At 39.8% G+C, this 18,740-nt stretch overlaps 1 protein-coding gene across 1 annotated transcript in view; it reads right to left on the bottom strand.

The window, feature by feature from the left end:
• Positions 1-325: 325 nt before the first annotated feature.
• Positions 326-18,740, bottom strand: part of KLHL4 (kelch like family member 4) — a 93,881-nt gene continuing 75,466 nt past the window's right edge. Inside the window, exons 7-11 of the mRNA XM_075186233.1 lie at positions 15,544-15,768; positions 12,752-12,914; positions 6,512-6,724; positions 4,396-4,567; positions 326-3,066 (exon numbers count right to left, since the gene is read on the bottom strand). Coding sequence (XP_075042334.1) covers positions 3,007-3,066; positions 4,396-4,567; positions 6,512-6,724; positions 12,752-12,914; positions 15,544-15,768 — 833 coding nt within the window. The 3' untranslated portion in view covers positions 326-3,006. The remainder of the gene's footprint in view (positions 3,067-4,395; positions 4,568-6,511; positions 6,725-12,751; positions 12,915-15,543; positions 15,769-18,740) is intronic.

The raw sequence follows: 18,740 nt of genomic DNA, 5'->3' as shown, positions 1-18,740 counted from the left end.
CTGGTCGCGAGGATTGTTGGTCTTATACTTACATTCAACAAAGATCAAGGGTCCAATCAATGGGAAAATTAGCAGAGGATTGGTATTTAACCAGGTACATCCCCACGAAAGGAGGATTTTCCAAAAGTATGGATCCACCATTATTATTGTCTCTCAGTTTGTACTGAATAGACATACCCTGCCCACTTACACATTATGTAAAAATATGTTTAATGTGTAAAAAATTAGTGTACATCAAGTTATCAAGTATATTTTGTTTTGGGAGTTTTTGTTCAAAAATCCAAGATACAATAATATACCTTTTTTTATCCAATGACTCAAAACATTAAATCCAACAGTTTTATTTTATTTTTTCATTTTTTTTCCTAAAATGTATTTATTTCTTAAAACCATGCCCAAATGACATTGACATGTTGAGGAATGCAAACATGAGTGAGCTTCGTTGACATAAACAGTGCCATAATTATTGATAAAATGTCTGGTCAGTTGCTCAGAACAGCTCAAAAGACAATGAAAAATAACAGACATTATTTTATAAAATACAGGAAGGACAGTTTTAAACAGGTTTGTATAATAAGCCATTCTAATGTAAACTTTCATGCAAGTACAAGTGGAATTTAATTTTTATTGACTGTAAATGATTTTTTTTTATTTTTTTCATATGTTCAAGTTGCTGGTAGAATGTAAACATGCATCGGTAATATTGTTGGATGGTTCACAGTACACAAGTTTAATCGCAGTGAGAGTATGTACACCATCATGACGTGGTCAGACTTAAGTCATAAATTATCACATATCAACATATACTGTACATATTGGTAACACAAAAGACAAGCTTGGTCTGATGTACTGAAATCATACAAATCACAGAAATCATAAACAATGTGTATTAAATGGAATATTACACTATAAAATACTAGCTGCCTATATTTAAAATTTAAGTGTGAGTGTTTTTTTAAGAAGGGGGACTTGTGTTTTTCTATGTTCATCATCATCATCATCATCATCAGCAGCTATTTTGAAATTGTATTTGTTTTGTCTGTTTGAGAATCACTAACAAAACTAACAAAAGGGAATGATTCGGCGTGTGGAATTGCTAAAATTGTAGACGGATATTTTACATTACACTTTTTGCCTCCAAGTTGTGACTTTTTCTTTTTTAAACAATTTACTAGAAATTTAACTTTTGTCCTGTGATATCGACTTGTGGGAGGCTGATTTATAAATCTGTGATCAGGCTAGAGAAGAAGACGCAATAGAAGAAAACACTAATAATTTATCAAATACGGGCAAATGTTTTACAATGTTATTGTATATTTAAATTCACACATTTTTTTTAAAATCTTGTGGATATTTTTTAAATGATTTTACGTTTAACTGGTTATTTTTTGAAAATCCTATTTTGAATGGATATTTCATCTATTGCTCGAAAATTATTGTTTAAAAAAAGGAAAAAAAAAGGTAAAAATGTTTTATTGGTTAATATTTTTTTCTCATAAGAGATAATATATTTGGCAATTATTTGCCTAATTTTTAGGCCCAAGCACATAGGTAATGCATACACCAAGGTGGAGGGGACTCTTAATGCAATAATAAATATAATTAAAATTGGCATTTGATTTCAACAAAACAAGTAGAAAAGCTCAATTTATTTTTCTACAAAATATTTAAACCCAAACGTATTATTCCATTTTTCGCAGTAGGAAGCAGGATTTATAAATATTTTTTATTTGGCATTACTACCAACGATAAGTGGTTATTTTTGACCACCATAAATTCATATTGCTAACGTAAACCTGAAAATTGCCCATTGTTTTATAAAGGTGGGTCACAAAACAATGTTTCAATACTAATAAAAATGTTTTTTTCACATTAGCTGGTTGGAAAGCGTACATTCACTAGTTGTGCTGACTAGGCAAAATACTAATTTTTTAATGCAAACCTTTAATTCGATAAAATTTTGATTAAACTGGAACTTCCAAATAACTAGTAACGTTGAATTCTAAAATCCTTGACTAAAAAAGTAATTAATATGTCCCTTTTATAGTTAATATTACATGTCAAGGGCTTTGTAATGAGGTGTGATTTTGTGTTTATCTTGTTAATTTTTTTGTATGTTTTATTTTATGTCAATTGTGAAACGACAACTGATCCAAGTGCTGGAACATTACCTTGTGTTCTTTTAACAATACCAATTCTATCAGACATTTATCTTTGCACAAGTCCCATAATATTTATTTAATTGGACTTTAGCATCATTAAAACAGACCAGTTTTGGAAGCACAAATATAAAGAATATGTTTTCTTTTAAACTCAGCTGAATTAATTAAAAGTTTTCCGACTATTGAAATATTCCTTTTTTTTTCTTTGCATTTTTTTCTGTTTTTTAATAATATGATACATTTTCTGTAGCATAATTAAAAACCAATTTATAAAAAAAAAATGTACATTATTAATCCCCCCTTCAGAAAAAAAACATTTCTGCTTTGTGCTAAAAGTCAGCAGTGCTCACACAGAGAATGAAGAATATCAACATTCAGATCCTATTGCTGCTTTATTTTGATATAGTTTATGTTCTTAATAAAAAATACCCCCCTTTTAGTTAGCACTTTACATAATGAGATATATTAAAATATAAGGTGCCTTTAATCATAGGCATATCTCTTATGATGGTACATAAAATATATTTTAAAGACAAACTTTTGGTATTCCGTAAATGTGAAATGTAGCGATATCTGCGATCACTCGTCTTCTTAGTGTTTTTTATACATTTGTTCAGTGTATCTCAGAGGTTACCCCATATAAAATGGCAGTTTCAGTAATTCACACATTTCCAGAAAAATTTCTAGACGTCTTTAGGGTTACACCACGCGGTGGTGATGGAACTGAAGTTCGTGAAGACAAGCAGGAGACATCCTGCTAATACTGTCAATAATGTGGGTTGAGTCCCACAAATGGTCTCTCTCCTTTTTGTGCTGTTTTATCCAGGTACGTAACAAAGATCTCTTATGGCAACTTTATTACAACGATACATGCTCCCGCTCGTCCGATATTTAGTGATACATCCTGTAAAAAGATTACAGCTATCAGAAACATATATTATAGAAAAACTGTCAAATCTAAAATAATATTTTAGCTATTTTAGCCTTAATTTGAACATTCTCTTTGTTGACAGAACTCATTTTACGTTGTTGGTCGAAACAATCCCTTACTTAGCCATTAGAGGGAACTAGAGGCAAACTTTTGAAACTGCGAGACACAGTCAAGTGACTTTAAAAGTTCAATAATGACATGCAACATAAAATATGAGATTCACAAGGCAAGCAAATAAAATTATAACCAACAAATGTCCTGATTAATTTGGACCGCACATTTATAACTTTGCTTAATTTACTGTGCAGAACTTAATAATTATGGTGTTGACTATTATTAATAATAATTGTCTGGGGATTTAAGCTGGCAGCCTGAATTAGACTGAGACCCCTCTCCCCCCCTCCCAGCGATGCGTAATTCATTTGACGGGGAATTCAAACTGTCAGCATAAATAGAGTCACACTGGGGAGATGATGCGATGGTGGAAAGAGGTGATCTAATTGTGGCCATGACTGCAAGAGTAATTGTGAGAGACAGGTATCAGTTCCTAAAAAGTACAGATGAGCAAAGCTGCGTTAAACTGGCACATAAATCATTTCAGGGCTATTGTTCCGGCTCTATAATCTTTGCGTTCCACAATTGCATCACCGTATTGCAGAATAACATTTTGCATAGTTTAGGAATAGAGAAGGAACTGTGTGAGTGTGTGTCTATAATAGGGAATTTAGACTGTAAGCTCCAATGGGGGCAGGGATTGATGTGAATGAGTTCTCTGAACAGCGCTGCGGAATTAGTGGCGCTATATAAATAAATGATGATGATGATGATGATGATGAACATAAGTTATGTGTTTCTACGCTTGAGCGTGATTGGGATATGACCAGAAAACTTTTGAGGCCAAATTCTGCTGATGAAACGCGGGAAATTTCACTTACAAATTCTGAATGCGGAACAATATTCACTGAATAGTTTAGAGAATTTCGCTCATCTATACTACCAAAAACCATAAAAGCTAGGTGGGGAATTAATCTGTAAAAAAAAAATGTTAGTTGGATAAGCTGGAGTATTAATTAAAAATGAATGAAATTTAAGTAACTGAAATTAATGCAAAATGTAATTTGTGTACTTTTGCAAACAAGTAATTACGTTCTGGAAAATACTTTGCATTTCTTGTAGTGTTCAAAGTCGTTGATCATAAAGAGTCATTTTAGCAAAGTAGACCAGCATCTATAAGGGCTTGCAATTTGACATTAGAAACATTTTAAGGAAACAGAACGAGATAAGTAATTGTGTCAAACATACCTGTGTCCACTCATTGGTTTGTGTGTCATAAGACTCAACGGTGTTGAGATAGGATTGTCCATCGTATCCGCCCACAGCGTACAATCTGTCGCCGAGCGCACAAATGCCAACTGCATCCCGAGGGACACTCAGAGGGGCTACGGTCGTCCAATTATCCGTTTTAGGATCATACCTTCAATTTAAATAACGTTCTTTGTTAGCAGAATTTCTGAGAAAAAGTTATGTTTAAGCTAATAATATTACTTTGAGCAACTTCACCCACAATTCCTTTTTTTTTATCAAACAGCTCAAATCTTTTCCTAATGTGCTTGCATTTCTTCTTTGTAGAACTCTGCAGCTTTTATAGCACAGAAACAAGAGTATAATCTCCTGTAATCCCAGCTCAGTTTAAACCGATCCTTATTACATTATGTATAGTGAAGGGCTTTTAGACACCTTTAGTCCTGCATGCTCAATGTTTCTTAAGAATTATATTTGTATCAAAGAGTGGGTTATTACGTGATTTTAAAACCGCCATCAATCGGATGCGGTTTTCAAACTCAAACTTCATTACTTAGTAATCTGAGACTTGTGTGAAATCCCATCCGATGTCTGGTGGTTTTAAAAGACAGAAACCATCTGCTGTTTACCGCAAACCACGTACCTGGTGCTAGATTACTTGATGATGATAACTGTCACATCTGTGCTCTGTATATTGTGCATGTCTTACTATTTGTGTCTAAGCGCATGTTAACGATCAAATGTAAATCAGGCACTTTGTTTAGGCGTGATCCCTGAAACGCAGCATCTTGCCTCGCCAATCAGAAGCACATTTAAAAACTAGCTTCTTTGTGTGCGGTTTTCTTTGTTATTTTGCAAACTTCTGCTTTCTAAGGACCCCAGTTCACACAACTGGAATTGTGATCAGCAATCTACCTGTTTGAAAAAATACATCTGAATGTGTTTGACAAATTGCATGGCTTGAAAACCACACAAAGAGATGGATTTTACCTTTAGGATTGAAAGAAATCACACTTTGATACACCCCCACCCCAAGCCTTTAAAGTTTATACTGAAAGGTAACTTACAAGTACCTGCCTAAGAAGTTTTAGATGTCTATCATAGACTCAAACTGCTTAACTTGCATCTCTCAGGTCTGATTCATTAAGGAAAGTAAAGCAGAAACCATGCTGCGTTGGAGGGGGAGGTAAATTTAAAATATGGGTACAGATTTATAGTTGGAGTAGGGTATGTTCTAGATCAATAGTGCAGAAGTGGAAGTTGCTCAATCAATTTATAGGTTCATAGCAGGTGCTTGAAAGGGTTTGTTTGAGAGGCATGTTGGTGTCAGTAGCTGATGGGGATGTATTGTCATTTGGAGGCTTCGTGGGTATCTCTTAGCAAGTTAGCTCTCAATTTAAAAACACATATATGTATAACACAATATAGGGACTCTCACTGTTTAGAGTTAGGACCACCCTATTAACAGAAGCCACGTGGAGTGACGGGTGGCTTTCCATACATTTGCAAATGTGTATAACTGAGACTTCTGCATTTTTATGTACAAGTAGAAACGACAGCTCCATTGTATGTCCTAGATCAACTTTAAATTTCATTGTAAATATAAAGCTATCAAGTATTTGTGCTACATGAAAAAACAGCTAGTATTTTCATTGCATGCAAAATAATAAACTAATTTGCACTCAGTTAACACTCAGATGACACATTCATCAATCAGCAGTCTGCTACTTTTCAAATACAAGGTTACCAACATTTGGATACAGTGTCTGAGGACATGTTGCTATCTGCAAATTAATTTACGCATCTCTTTCTCTGTTCTATGGTTTCTGTGTGGATTTTCCAGGAAATCCCCAAATGCACTTCCCTAAAAACTACAAACATCCCACGTCTCTGCAAATATCTAATATCCAGTGAGTGGATTGGAAAGTTGTTTGTTTTGAAGGTAAATTATTTATTATTATTACATTTTAGCCTTCAGGACCAGCCGCACAGAATACAATTATACCGAATTTAACAATACTTTGTGATATGACATATTCCATGATTCTCATTCATTCTTCCCAGCAGGAAGTAAATGTCTGTTCATCTCTCCTGCAGCAATAAAGCGTCAGCTCACCTCTCCACGCAGTCCGACAGCCTAGAACAATGGTTTGATGCTGGCGCGTCGTGTCCCCCAACTGCGTACAGAAATCCATTGTACGTCGCAACTCCAACGCCTCCTCTTCTTTTAGACATGGGGGCACAAATGCTCCATTTGTTCGTGTGGGGATCAAAACATTCTATGGATTTTAAACAAGAGCTGCCGTCTCTCCCCCCTACTGCGTACAATCTGGGGGAAAAAAACACATTTACATGACATCAAACAATGTATCAGAGACTAGTAAAACATTCCGCTGTTTCAGTAATGCTCGGTCACTTTATTCACAAAACGGAAAACTCCGACAGCTACAGAAAATCTGTTTTATTTCCTTTTTACTATTATAGAAACTTATTATTTAAAGACAACAAATAAAGTCTAATCTCAGATAACCGTTAATGTGAACAATGGGGCTGATGCAAAGTTTGACGCAAAATGGGAGTAAGTCACTTTAAAAAAAATATGGAAAACAAGCGTATTTCCACCCCAAATGCAGAGCCGTCTGCATCTCAGAATGCGTCCGCGTCATGCGCCTGGCTTACAATAAGTCAGTCCCCACCTAGTTCTTCCACCATTATTTAATATTAAATGTTATTATTAGCATTTATTTATATAGTGCCAACAGAGTCTGTAGCAATTTACAACTGTGAACATACACTGTAGCAAACAAAGACTGAGGGGTAAATTTCTCAAGCCGTGGGTTTGAAGAAGTGGAGATGTTGCCTATATCGACCAATCAGATTCTAGTTATCATTTATTTAGTACATTCTACAAAATGACAGCTAGAATCTGATTGGTCTATATAGACAACATCTCTATATAGACCACAGCTTGATAAATTTACCCCTAAGTGTTAACAAAAGCAATCAGAGGGCACTACTCACAAGCTTATAATCTGCAAAACTATAGAAGTTTGATACGAGGTTAAATCCCACATATTGCATATTGGTCGAGTCAGGGGAACCTTGACCTGGAGTTGTCAAGTGATATCAAAGTCATAAAAGGTCCAAAGATTGTTATCTAGATGTAACCCATCCCCTGTACCATGTGGCAGGAGATAGCAGAACTTCCTGATGCTTCAACCCAATTACATAACAGACAACGTGATTTCTCAGACCAAATTACTGACCACCTTTCCCAAACTTTCCCACAGCCGACTGTAACTGAAAGGATCATTGGAAGTTCCCAAGAAAGTGATTGTGCGAGAGAGCAAATATTAGGACATTAAATAAACTGGTGACCACGAAAACATGCCACGGGGAAACCAATCAGAAATCAATTTGCTTAAACTAAAGCAAAGGTCTAATTGGTTTCCCGTGGTGTACTTCATTAGTTTTTATAAACGCCCTAAAAGTAACTTTAGGCAGCTTACCCGCTAGTGTTAGGAAAATGCCAGTGACGCCTCAATCGCGTTTGACATGCGGTGGTGACCGAAATGGGGGGAGAGGACTATGGAGGACAATGAACCTGAGACACTGGACATGAGTAAATAGAACCGGCAGCGATCAAAGATTCTGCCGTCACTTCTGACCACAAGCACAAAAATGGCTATTCGTTCGTTCATTGGAGAAAATAGGTCTTATGCCCAGACATGTTTATATCCTATACTAGAAATAAAAAATCCTAATAAATGCATAAAGTAAGAAATCTGGAGAGTAGCCGGATGAACAGCCCTGCTGTGTATTCACAAATATTAAATATAGCTTGAATCTAAGAACATTGATGGGATTTGCTGACTCTCCAACTCCTGAACACAAATCCCTCAGGGTGAACATTCCCTAAATGTCCCGGTGTCTTTAATATCGAGTGGTGAAATGATTCTGATGACCTTTCAGAGGGTAGATTGTGTCCCTGGGATAAGTGACATACGTCTGTGATACAGACACGGTGAAGGCGAAGGGCTCAGATTTGGGGATATTATAAGTGTACACAAAGGACACATGAAAGACTTTTTAGCTGCGGCTCTGAAATAAAAAAACAAGGTAAAAAAAAAAGTGCTGTAATTGCATATTTGGAAAACTGCTTAGTGCTGAAACTCTTCACGGATTATTAAATAACCTCAAACACTGACACATATTTAACCTGCTTTTTTCAGGTCGGAAAATCTCCTATGTGGATGGCTGTATATTCAGTTACCTACTAGGTAATGTGCATCAGGCTCCGGTCATTCCTGAATAACCAGGTCTGTCCAATCTGGTCAATCACATGTGTGGTCAAACTGGGCCAAATCCAAAGGTTAAGTGATTGGGCACCGTGATAAGTACATTATATATATATATAAATACACACACACACACAGGTATGTATATATTGTAATATAGGTTAGGGAGGGATAGTGTATAAGCCAAGACAGAGATAATTTGTGCATATTTACATAATACAGATGACAATTGCTGTAGATGTTGTGGGATATTATATATATGGAGGAACACACCGGAAGATGTATGGATGCGATACAAAGAGATGTTGTCTCACTGGAACACGTTGAGGTGTTTGGTACTGAGTACAGCTGAGTACACGGAGGTGGGGGTTTGGTAATGTGCAACAGAGTACACAGAGTTTGTAGGCACTGCCCGGGCACCGAGCAGCGTGTACTGGAGTACATGGATGTGATGGCACTGGTTGGACAGTGCGTAGTGTGTACTGGGGTACATGGATGTATTGGCATTGGTTTAATAGTGGGAACTGTGTAAGGAGGTATATGGATGTGTTTGAACAGTTTGAAGCATGCAATAAGTTACACGGAGGAGTTGGCACTGGTAAGGCAGTAAACAAATGGATACAACAGAGTATATGGCAGTGACCCTGTAGAGCAGAGATGTGTAGTGGAGTACACACACACACACACACACAAACACACACACACACACACAGATGACAATAGCAGGTGGGATTAGCACATTCAAATGCACTGGCACGGAGTCTAAGACCCCGCCGGACTTCACCAGGGATCCCCGCAAGAGGATATGGACTTTGCTCAGTGAGCACCCAGTGTAGTCGGTTCCCTCCGCGAAAGCATCAGATTACTTAGCTTGAATGAGGACGCTTCAAAAACACGAATAGCTGCTATAATTCCTAGAACAGTACTGGAGCGGGAGTATGGCTGTTGGGTACAATTGATACTCAGGCACTGAGGAGAGCTTGGAGCTGGTTCTTATAGTGGCTGTTTGATCTGTGATTCCCCACATGTGTCATCAGTACTGGAGGTTAGTGGTGAGAGGGATGTTATGTCCTCTCTAGTCTGAGGCTGGGTTCTGTTAAGGATTCTAATTGTGATCTGTGGCTGCTGAGTGGTGGAGGCCGGCCAGTGAAGACTGTTGGTACTGCCAGATGAGCTCTGATGTACTTTTGATTTCCCACCTTTGTCTCCTCGTCATGAGAAGTTGCTTGTATTGGATCACAGTAGGGATCCAATGCTCCCTGCTCTTCCTGCTCTCAATCTTTCATAATAAATCCCTAGTCCTCTTCAATCACATTGTAAGATGCAGTGGAGAAAAATTACCTTAGCATATTCACACCAATCACAGTGTAACACACTTAGACCCTTCCTTGACTGAAATCATCTAATCACATGTCAGCCACCATTTTCTACAGATCACATGACCATTACAGTGGGACAAAAACTGATCCTAGCCCTGTCAGTGATGGCTGCGGTCTGGAGATGGAGGGGGGGGGGGGGTCACACAGGGGCATAGTCTCCCCGTCTCTGTGATCACAGAACAACAAAAATACACAGCTCTGCATGTTGCTAGAAATACGTGACTGAAGAACATAGAATGACATCAGCAAAGTAGATCAGTGGGTTTAGTTAAAGCTGCAAGATGAAGGCAAGCACTGGGAAACTGATGAAAGACATCTACACACGACCCAGGTTTCTGTAAAAAGTGTTTTAAAACTCCAGAGAAATTTAGTACAATGTCGGAAGGATGTCTTGCCTCTTTATTCAGCTCCAGTAAGAACTGGTCTGCAGAGCCACTGACGTGAGTGGAGGAGAGCGGACGGGCCTCCATTCCGTTACACCACTTCTAGTTCTCTGGCTACCTGGTCTAGTAACAGTAATATTAGTGTGGTGCAGATAAAAAATAGTGGGGCCAGTTGGGGATAATCAGGGAAGGTAAACCTGAGTTAGTCATCTCTGATCTGTAAGTTGGGAAAACTTTCTTCTTGTAATGGTTATGTTATGGGTGCCAAACATTAGGTCCCCCCAAAAAATATAGAGGGAAAGTCAGAATGTCTTCTTACAGCCAGACAGGCCTAGGACTTACATTTGTTGTAGTTTAATTTGCTTATTTGCAATAAAACTAGCTGCAGAGTCTCAATTAGTGCTTGTAACTGTTATCTAAAGAAACCTGAAATAGAGATCTAATGCTACATATAATAGTGATCTAATGCTACATATAATAGTGATCATCATCATCATCATTTATTTATATAGCGCCACTAATTCCGCAGCGCTGTACAGAGAACTCACTCACATCAGTCTCTGCCCCATTGGAGCTTACAGTCTAAATTCTCTAATATAGACACACACACACACACACAAACAGAGAGGGAGACAGACAGATTAGGGTCAATTTTGATAGCAGCCAATTAACCTACTAGTATGTTTTTGGAGTGTGGAAGGAAACCGGAGCACCCGGAGGAAACCCACGCAAACACGGGGAGAACATACAAACTCCTCACAGATAAGGCCATGGTCGGGAATCGAACTCATGACCCCAGTGCTGTGAGGCAGAAGTGCTAACCACTAGGCCACTGTGCTGCCCATGTGATTGAATGCTACTTAAAATAGTGATCTAATGCTACCTGTAACAGTGATCTAACACTACCTGTATAAGTGATATAATGCTACCAATAATAGTGATCTAATACTACATGTAATAGTGATCTAAGGCTACCTATCATGTGATCTGCCAGTAGATCACTATGACAAGTTATAAGTGATTTATTGCTTCAGAGGAGAACCAGTACTGTATTCAATGGATTTATCCCAGCTTGCCTGGACGCGGTTCCCAGTGGCGTCGCCTGGTTAGTCCGGCAACCCCAATACAGAAGTGTGGCAAGTTTGGGTTGGTACAGTGGGTGGGGCATTGTTGGGACCTGAGAATATTACCAGTGCCAGTTTGGTTTGTTTCACATAGAGAAAGATGAACATTTGAGTAAGGTTTAATAATCTGGCTAGAAAGCATAAAGGATTACTGAAGTGTAACATCCTCCGTCCACCTCTAGGTGGCTCCGTAACAGGGGTAATCCTGAGCCAGAGGGATTTCCATTATCTCTGTAGTTCTGTGGTTCCTGGGTCACATGACTCATTGTTCCAGACTCTTCATCCCTGGCTACTGACTGATTCCTGGCCGCCTGCCCTCATCTCATTCCTGCACCTTCCCTCTCTGTATACATCATGTGGCTTCATTGCGATAATGCCAGATCTGCTCTCTGATCACCTGACTGCTCTTTGCACCCTTGCTTGCAGGATTACTCTGTCAGCCCTAAAGGGAACTGGTCACTCCCACAGAAAACAATACATAGTGTGTGTACAACATATAACAATGTGTCTACACGACTTTGTTACAAACAGTAACTAATTGTTGCAATGATTTTTCCTCTCCTCTCTCCAAATTACGGCTGCCCCTAGTTGAATTCTAGATCTGTGTGATTGTTCACTGGCTGGAACTAGCATGTGGCAAACCAAGGGCACACAGTTTTAGGGGGCGCCTAATGCTCTGATTGAGTGTATTAATGGGCAACAAAGTGGCTCAGTCGTTAGCACTTCTGCCTGACAGCGATGGGACCATGAGTTTGATTCCTGACCAGGGCACTATCTGTGTGGAGTTTGTATGTTCTCCCCGTGTTCTCCAGGTGCTCCAACACTCCAAAAACAAACCGGTAGGTTAATTGGCTGCTGACAAATTTAGTCCTAGTGTGTGTGAGTGTGTGGTAGGGAATTTAGACTGTAAGCTCCAATGGAGCAGGGACTGATGTGAATGACAACTATTCTCTGTACAGCGCTACTGAATAGGTGACGCTATTGGTGGTGAATGTCTACAGTATCTTAATTTTCACTGGGGTGTCCTTTCCTTATGAATATTTTGTATATTTTTGAATCGGGGAACATCTATTTTTTTTCCTTTTATCACCTATAGTTAATATATTCTGTCTGTTTTCTTTTGAAACATTGAAACAAACATACAGAACCCTCTATATAAAGTACACACTCACTTGTTATTCAGAGCTGCAACTCCAACTGTGCTTCTGGGAGTCGACATACTGGCTACATAATTCCATTGTCGGGCTTGGGGGTCCCATCGCTCCACCGTGTCCAGATAGCTCCATCCGTCATGGCCTCCGACGGCATACATCGGACCCTCTAGGACAGCCACTCCTTCAAACACATTGACAAACAAATTTAATTTACTCATTATGGAAAACCGAGTGTTCAGACATTTGTTCTATATCCATAAATCAAAGCTAGAGCTGATCTAATCAAGACTAATTAAAGAACAGTAAATTAAAGCTATTTCTTCTCTGTAGACTTACAGAACAATGCATATTTAATCATCTTCCTTTGGAACCAGCATTATTAATTTAAGAGTTGAGCGTTTTGCGCGTGCCCTGATTCCTGTATCACAATGAAATGTATTTAGGTTCTCTGAAGATCTTCAGTTTATGTATTATTTATATACTTTCCTAATTAGTCACTGGCAGAGGAAGCCGGTGCTACGGTGTTGACAGATAAGGTTTGTGCCCTGAATGCGAGAGGTTGGATGAACTTCAGATTTCCTGTAGCAGTAAATTGGCCCTTAAGCAAAATAGTTTAAAATCCGCTGACTTGGTATTTTTATATCCAATGTGAATGACAAATGGATACAAACTGCTAAGTTTCTTTCCAATTCTCTTTTTAAATGCAAAATTGCTGAAAGCGGTAACAAGCCCCAAATGAATGACGTACAACTAAAATTTATATATAGAGGATGGTGAAAGGCGCTGTGTATTCAGAGGAGCTCTTTTTAAACTGCTAGTATATTTTAGTTGCACTCCTACGTCACCCCCACATCCAGTCCCTCACCCAATCCTGTCACTTCCACCTTTGTAATATTCCTCATCCTGGATACAACCAAAACCCTAATCTAGTCTCATTATCTATCCGACTACTACTGCCGTCTTCTTCTCTCTGGTGCTCCTCTTACCCAACTCTCCCCTCTCCACAACATGACTCCTCTCTTGTTGGTCTGGTTCTGCCTCACCTCGTCCAAACCCTACACTGACAATTTAAACTCCGCACCCTCACCTACAAATCCATCAGCCTCTCTGCCCCCCCCTCTACAGTTCTAACCCCATCTCACTCCACACTCTGCCAACCAATGCCAGCTCAACTCCACACTGATTACCACGTCCTACTTCCACCTTCCGTGCTACTCCACACCGTTGAAACTCGCTCCATCCCCAATCCGACCCTACCCAATCTACACTGCTGTTCTCTCAAAATTCACCTGTTCCTCAGAGTTTACCAGCCCTCCTCCTATCTCCCCCCCCCCCAAATACACTGGCTCACCCTCCTTCCTCCCAGTTTCTCCCCCTGTATCATCCTTACCCTCTCTTCTATATTTTAAGCTCTAGCGAGCAGTTCCATCCTCCCTCATCTTTTCGTCTGCTGCCACTTTGACCAACCCTGTCCCCTTGCCCCCAATTCCTACGTCACATTTTACACACACACACACACACACACACACACACACACACACACACAATCTCTGTACAAGGTGTACACACACACACACACACAAAATATCTGTACATCCTGTACACACACACACACACACATACATGCAAGTACACAAACACAATCTCTCTACACATACACATCCTGTTACAGACATTTGTCGCTTTGTGCTTCTCTAAAGCAAACAGACTTTTGTGCGTTTGGGATAACAGAAAAAGAGGTGGTGTAATAAATATTTTATACAATCATTTTGCAGTGAATATAAACATTTTTGCTTCCACACCCCCACGTCCCAGTAATTAAAATATTCATTACAACTGAACTACACAACAATGCTTCTGTTTTTCAATGATAAAATCCCATTGAGCAGTGACCAGATCACTACTGATAGAATAGTATATTGTGTACAATGAAATAGTTACATTTGATGGAAATAATTTTCAGTACCAAAATATATTATTTTATCTATTACTTTGACGTGTTCTTTAGTAATTGTTTATCAATGAGTGAAAAGTCCTAAATTACGCTTGTTATTGCATCACCCTATCCATCAAAGCGGATTCCGCTGACAATAACCAAGCCAGAATTAATTATCGCTAATTATCGCTAAGTTAAGTATGGACGTCATTAGTAGATCTGGGGATGGGATTATTTAGTCCCTATTTTGCATTTTTAATGGTGGGAGAAATGGATAGGTGCAGCACGGTGGCTCAGTGGTTAGCACTTCTGCCTCACAGCGCTGGGGTCATGAGTTCAATTTCCGTCCTTGACCTCATCTGTGTGGACTTTGTATGTTCTCCCCGTGTTTGCGTGGGTTTCCTCCGGGTGCTCCAGTTTCCTCCCACACTCCAAAAACATACTGGTAAGTTAATTGGCTGCTATCAAAAATTGACCCTAGTGTGTGTGTCTATATTAGGGAATTTAGACTGTAAGCTCCAATGGGGCAGGGACTGATGTGAGTGAGTTCTCTGTACAGCGCTGCGGAATTATTGGCGCTATATATATATAAACGGTGATGATGATGATGATAGATGGTGTTTGTGTATTAGACATCTCATTACTACAGTACAGAAGTATCAGAGCAAAATGATACAATGCAAATATTGTATCATTCTAATGTTCCATTACATTCACACTTGCAACATTTTAAAAATGTCATTTTTTACGATGGTTTATCTGATTATTAGTTGGAGAGGACACATTCCCAAATGCCTTATTCTATATTTCTACACAATATATTACTCAGACACATTATTTCCTACGGGACTTATGGAAAGTGTAACATTCTTACCCAATCCATGCCTGTGAGTGGACATCGGAGGCATTATAGACCACACTTTAGTGACTGGGTTGAAACACTCCACAGTATTTGATGTTTTCAGCCCATCTCGTCCTCCAACCACATACAGCTTATTGTCAATGACTGCGACTCCGAACTGCAGCCGTCTGCTGTTCATGGTGCTGATCTGGATCCAGCTGTTCGTCCTCAAGTCGTACTTCTCAATAGTTGTGGCACCTACAACGCATGAACGATCACATCAAAGCCCCGTTTTAATTAGCCGCACTTGATGTTTTATGCGAACAAAATAAATGTTATAAAAGAAGCCACTTCAGCAGCGGGGGAAGGCGTGTTTGGCCAGTCAGTCATGGCAGCAGGAGTCTAATTATCCGCGTTCCAGATCTCCTTGTTAGTAACATAGTTGCAGTTACTGTGGTTGTGAGTTCTTAATTGTTTTGAGTGTTTTCTACTTTCTTCTAGCTCGTTAGAATAACCAATGTCACCTCTAGTAATAAGTTGTTCACATGATTTAGTTGGAAAGATATTGATACAGATTTTTGTAATGTAACATTAGAGTACAACCAGGTGATGTGATCGTATCTGCTCTGTTCGTAGGCTGTAAATTGCTCATGATTGTGAATCTATGAATAGAGTGTGGAGTGGAGAACGTGAAACAATGATTGTGTGGCTGGAACTTTGAACCCATAGGAAATATCCTGTTCTGCCACAAAACTCAATTTGCGTGGAATCGCACTCATCTCTACGCAAAAGCTGCATCAAAACTTTGTGTATCTATTTACTTATCTTTTCCTGTGTGTATGTATGTGTGTCTGCTTGTCCCCTTGTGTATGTGTGTCTGCTGGTCCTCTTATGTATGTGTGTCTGCTGGTCCTCTTATGTATGTGTGTCTGCTTGTCCCCTTGTGTATGTGTGTCTGCTGGTCCTCTTATGTATGTGTGTCTGCTTGTCCCCTTGTGTATGTGTGTCTGCTGGTCCTCTTATGTATGTGTGTCTGCTGGTCCTCTTATGTATGTGTGTCTGCTTGTCCCCTTGTGTATGTGTGTCTGCTGGTCCTCTTATGTATGTGTGTCTGCTTGTCTCGTTGTGTATGTGTGTCTGCTGGTCCTCTTATGTATGTGTGTCTGCTTGTCTCGTTGTGTATGTGTGTCTGCTGGTCCTCTTATGTATGTGTGTCCGCTTGTCCCATTGTGTATATGTGTCTGCTTGTTTCGTTGTGTATGTGTGTCTGCTTGTCTCGTTGTGTATGTGTGTCTGCTGGTCCTCTTATGTATGTGTGTCTGCTGGTCCTCTTATGTATGTGTGTCTGCTTGTCTGCTTGTGTATGTGTGTCTGCTGGTCCTCTTATGTATGTGTGTCTGCTGGTCCTCTTATGTATGTGTGTCTGCTTGTCTGCTTGTGTATGTGTGTCTGCTGGTCCTCTTATGTATGTGTGTCTGCTTGTCTGCTTGTGTATGTGTGTCTGCTGGTCCTCTTATGTATGTGTGTCTGCTGGTCCTCTTATGTATGTGTGTCTGCTGGTCCTCTTATGTATGTGTGTCTGCTTGTCTCGTTGTGTATGTGTGTCTGCTGGTCAGGGCCGGTGCTAGGGTCCATGGCGCCCTAGGCACATTTACAAAATCGGCGCCCCCAGCCACCGGCACATTTTCAAAATCGGCGCCCCCACCCTGCACACTTACAAAATAGTGTGTACGTGTGCAGGGTGGGGGCGCCGATTTTGAAAATGTGCGTCTTTTCTTACCTGCTTCTAACTTGCCTCCTCTCTGCTCCGTCTGCTCCTCTCCACTCACTGACACTGTCGGGCCGTGGTGATGATGTCACGCCCGACAGTCAGTCAGTGAGTGGAGGGGAGGAGTCAGAGCAGAGAGGCGGCGGTGGTGGTGAGCAATAGTCCCTCCCCCCCTCCCTGTGGATGTATGTGAAGCTGTACGGCGGCCGTGAAAGGTATGGTCAGCAGTTGCCGCACAGTTTTAAAGAAATTTTTAATCTGTGGCGCCCTCCAGAGCCCGTCGCCCTAGGCAAGTGCCTAACCTTGCCTAATGGGAGCGCCGGGCCTGCTGCTGGTCCTCTTATGTATGTGTGTCTGCTTGTCTCGTTGTGTATGTGTGTCTGCTCGTACCTTTGTGTATGTGTGTCCGCTTGTCCCATTGTGTATGTGGATTTGGTTGCACTCGTGTCTCTTCATGAACACCGCTCTATTTGTAGCTGCTGCACCACTATATAACTGCATAAATCATAGATTGTAAGCTTGCGAGCAGGGCCTTCTCACCTCTTTGTCTGTTTTACCCAGTTTGTTTATTAGTTTATTACGTTTGTCCCCAATTGTAAAGCGCTACGGAATATGTTGGCGCTATATAAATAAATGATGATGATGATGATGATAAATCTGTTGTGTACCTCCATATGATCTCTGCATATGCATGTCCCCTTTAACTCTGTATATGTGCTGGTATCTCTGCTTACTCCATACGCCTCTGAATACCAGCTAGTTTCTTTGTGACCCTGAATAAACGCTGTTTTCTCTGTATCCCCCTGTGTCTCTGAATACCTGCTGCTTTCTCTGTATCCCCCTGTGTCTCTGAATACCAACTGTTTTCTCTGTATCCCCCTGTGTCTCTGAATACCTGCTGCTTTCTCTGTATCCCCCTGTGTCTCTGAATACCTGCTGCTTTCTCTATGTCTCCTCTGTGCCTCTGAATACCCACTGTTTCCTCTGTATCCGCTGTGCCTTGGAATATCTACTGTTTTCTCTGCATCTCCTCTTTGCCGCTAAATGGTTTCTTAAAAATATAGCAGCACATTTAAAATATATGTTATAGATCTACCTTTTTTATTACCAGAATATTTTTTTTTATTTTCTGGGGTACGGGGGAAAATCCCTATTCATTTATTCTGCACTGAAAAATAAAATAATGTTTTTTTGTGGTGGTCACTTTGGTTAATTCCATTCTGTGATGATGTTAAAAGAACAGGTCTCACAATGTTACATGGTGAATGGGCTGCTCACACAGAGGCCTGGGTGCGCCTCCGCTGGTGAGGAACGGCCTGTCGGTCTTTGATAAATTGGCTCTAAGAGAGCTACAATACTAATATTAATCTCCTTTATAACTAAACAATGTAAAAATACAATAAACGGGAACTGAGATTTATTCTTTTTGTATTAAGTTTGTCTTTAGATGAAAATCCTTCTT

Source organism: Mixophyes fleayi, chromosome 9, assembly GCF_038048845.1.
Source record: "Mixophyes fleayi isolate aMixFle1 chromosome 9, aMixFle1.hap1, whole genome shotgun sequence".
NCBI lineage: Eukaryota > Metazoa > Chordata > Amphibia > Anura > Limnodynastidae > Mixophyes > Mixophyes fleayi.
Note: the sequence above shows the minus strand (reverse complement) of the source record. Positions and strands in the feature narration are given on the sequence as shown.